Source organism: Bombina bombina, chromosome 6 (assembly GCF_027579735.1).
Source record: "Bombina bombina isolate aBomBom1 chromosome 6, aBomBom1.pri, whole genome shotgun sequence".
In the NCBI taxonomy this organism is placed as follows: Eukaryota; Metazoa; Chordata; class Amphibia; order Anura; family Bombinatoridae; genus Bombina; species Bombina bombina.
This window is the reverse complement of record NC_069504.1, coordinates 8,945,280-8,947,779: the sequence shown is the minus strand read 5'-3', so window position 1 is coordinate 8,947,779 and position 2,500 is coordinate 8,945,280. Positions and strand designations below refer to the sequence as shown.

At 41.7% G+C, this 2,500-nt stretch overlaps 1 protein-coding gene across 1 annotated transcript in view; it reads right to left on the bottom strand.

The window, feature by feature from the left end:
* The window catches only part of CHKB (choline kinase beta), a 191,245-nt gene extending 189,581 nt beyond the window's left edge, over nt 1-1,664 (bottom strand). Inside the window, exon 1 of the mRNA XM_053716290.1 lies at nt 94-1,664. Coding sequence (XP_053572265.1) covers nt 94-593 — 500 coding nt within the window. The 5' untranslated portion in view covers nt 594-1,664. The remainder of the gene's footprint in view (nt 1-93) is intronic.
* Between the last annotated feature and the right edge of the window lie 836 nt (nt 1,665-2,500).

Sequence of the window (2,500 nt, the reverse complement as noted above, 5' to 3'; positions counted from 1 at the left end):
TGATAGAGATAGAGATGATAGAGAGATATAGACACACATACATATATACATACACATACATATATATCAATCACAATGTGCTTGTGTATTTACCTGACCACGGACACTCTCATTTCATCGGGCCGGATGTCTCTCCAAGCTCCCGTCAGATACTCCTTACAAAAAGTGAATGCTCTTAGCTGTAAGTGAGGGCTAATCTCCAGTCTCCTTTGTTTGGGGGACAGTGGCTCCATACTAGGTGCTGGGGTCTGGGGAGACTGACACTTCACATGAGGATCAATATCTGACTTAGAAGGAGCTAATGGATCCTTGGCGGTGCATTTTGTCTCCCATTGTGAGGGTGATACAACGCCTGATTTAGAGTCATTATTGCTAGGTGGGTGCTGCTTTACAGACGCTTTATTGGAGTGAGCTGAATGAGACTCGCTCACAGAGATGCCAGTGCTGGGCACACAGTCACCAGCCTCCATGAAGGGGCATTCGTGGCAGGTGCCGTTTTCAGTGAACCTATTTAGTCCAGCAGAATCCTGACTTGTTGCCCCCAGTGATGCGGAGCCCTCCTTCACACTATCTGTACCATCCCCACACTGCATGGTGAAATCACAACTGCCAATCACAGGTGACTCCTGGAATGTAAGCTAATCAAGAGCCAATCACAGGTGAGACCCACAGTATACTCCCTGCAATGACAAAAAAGATCCCGGGTTTACTGTCAGCCAATCACAGATGACTCCTGGAATGTAAGCTAATCAAGAGCCAATCACAGGTGAGACCCACAGTATACTCCCTGCAATGACAAAAAAGATCCCGGGTTTACTGTCAGCCAATCACAGGTGACACCTGGAATGTAAGCTCATCAAGAGCCAATCACAGGTGAGACCCACAGTATACTCCCTGCAATGACAAAAAAGATCCCGGGTTTACTGTCAGCCAATCACAGATGACTCCTGGAATTTAAGCTAATCAAGAGCCAATCACAGGTGAGACCCTCAGTATACTCCCTGCAATGACAAAAAAGGTCCCGGGTTTACTGTCAGCCAATCACAGGTGACAGCCAAAGGATACTATTAACCAGTTAAAGGTAAGATCCACTGTAAACTTTCCTGCAATCACAGCTGAGATCCATTATACACAAACTGTCAATCGCAGGTGATATCCTCTGTATGTTATCAGCCAATCACAGGTGAGATCATATTTATGCTATCCGATATCCTCTGTATTTTATCAGCCAATCACAGATGAGATCATATTTATGCTATCCGTTAATCGCAGGTGATATCCTCTGTATTTTATCAGCCAATCACAGGTGAGATCATATTTATGATAACCGCCATTCTATAATACCAGCCAATCACTTATGCTGCCTGCCAATCAAAGGTAAGGTTCGTCGTATAATGCAAACCAATCAGAGACGAGGTGTTTGTGAGGTGCTGGCCAATCAGTTTAGAGTGCTCTATGTATGCTAGCCAATAAAGGCAAATTATCAGCCAACCGGAGCCCGTTATCAGCCGTGGTGGCAGATTGTCGTGCGCATATCAATCCCAATACCCGTAGCCAATCACCGGGATCCCGTTACTGCTGCGTCACCTGCTTGGGCGGCTATGAGTGACGCAACGTCAACTGATTGGATGTGACAAGGACGTGTAATTAAATAAGGTTGGACGCAAATAAAAGTGATTGGTCTGAAGTTGACAACAAACACGTGAGGGGACCGGAGCTACTGATTGGTTGGCCTATTGAATCGCTCAGACAGAAGTTGGCGGGAAAGTGCTAAGGTAAAAATATAACCTGCTGGGGCTGATGTCTGCTGTCAGCGCAGCGCGTACCCGTGTAATGTCCGGTGTCAGCGCAGCGCGTACCCGTGTAATGTCCGGTGTCAGCGCAGCGCGTACCCGTGTAATGTCTGCTGTCAGCGCAGCGCGTACCCGTGTAATGTCCGGTGTCAGCGCAGCGCGTACCCGTGTAATGTCCGGTGTCAGCGCAGCGAGTAGCCATGTAATGTCCGGTGTCAGCGCAGCGCGTACCCGTGTAATGTCCGGTAACCTCGCAGCCGCCTACTTTTAACCGTATATATATATATGTGTGTGTATATATATATATATATATATATATATATATATATATATATATATATATATATATATGTGTGTGTATATATATATATATGTGTGTGTATATATATATATATATATATATATGTGTGTGTATATATATATATGTGTGTGTGTATATATATATATATATGTGTGTGTATATATATATATATATGTGTGTGTATATATATATATATATATATATATATATGTGTGTGTATATATATATATATATATGTGTGTGTGTATATATATATATATATATATATATATATATATATATATATATATATATGTGTGTGTGTGTATATATATATATATATATATATATATATATATGTGTGTGTGTATATATATATATATATATATATATATATATATATATGTGTGTGTGTATATATATATAT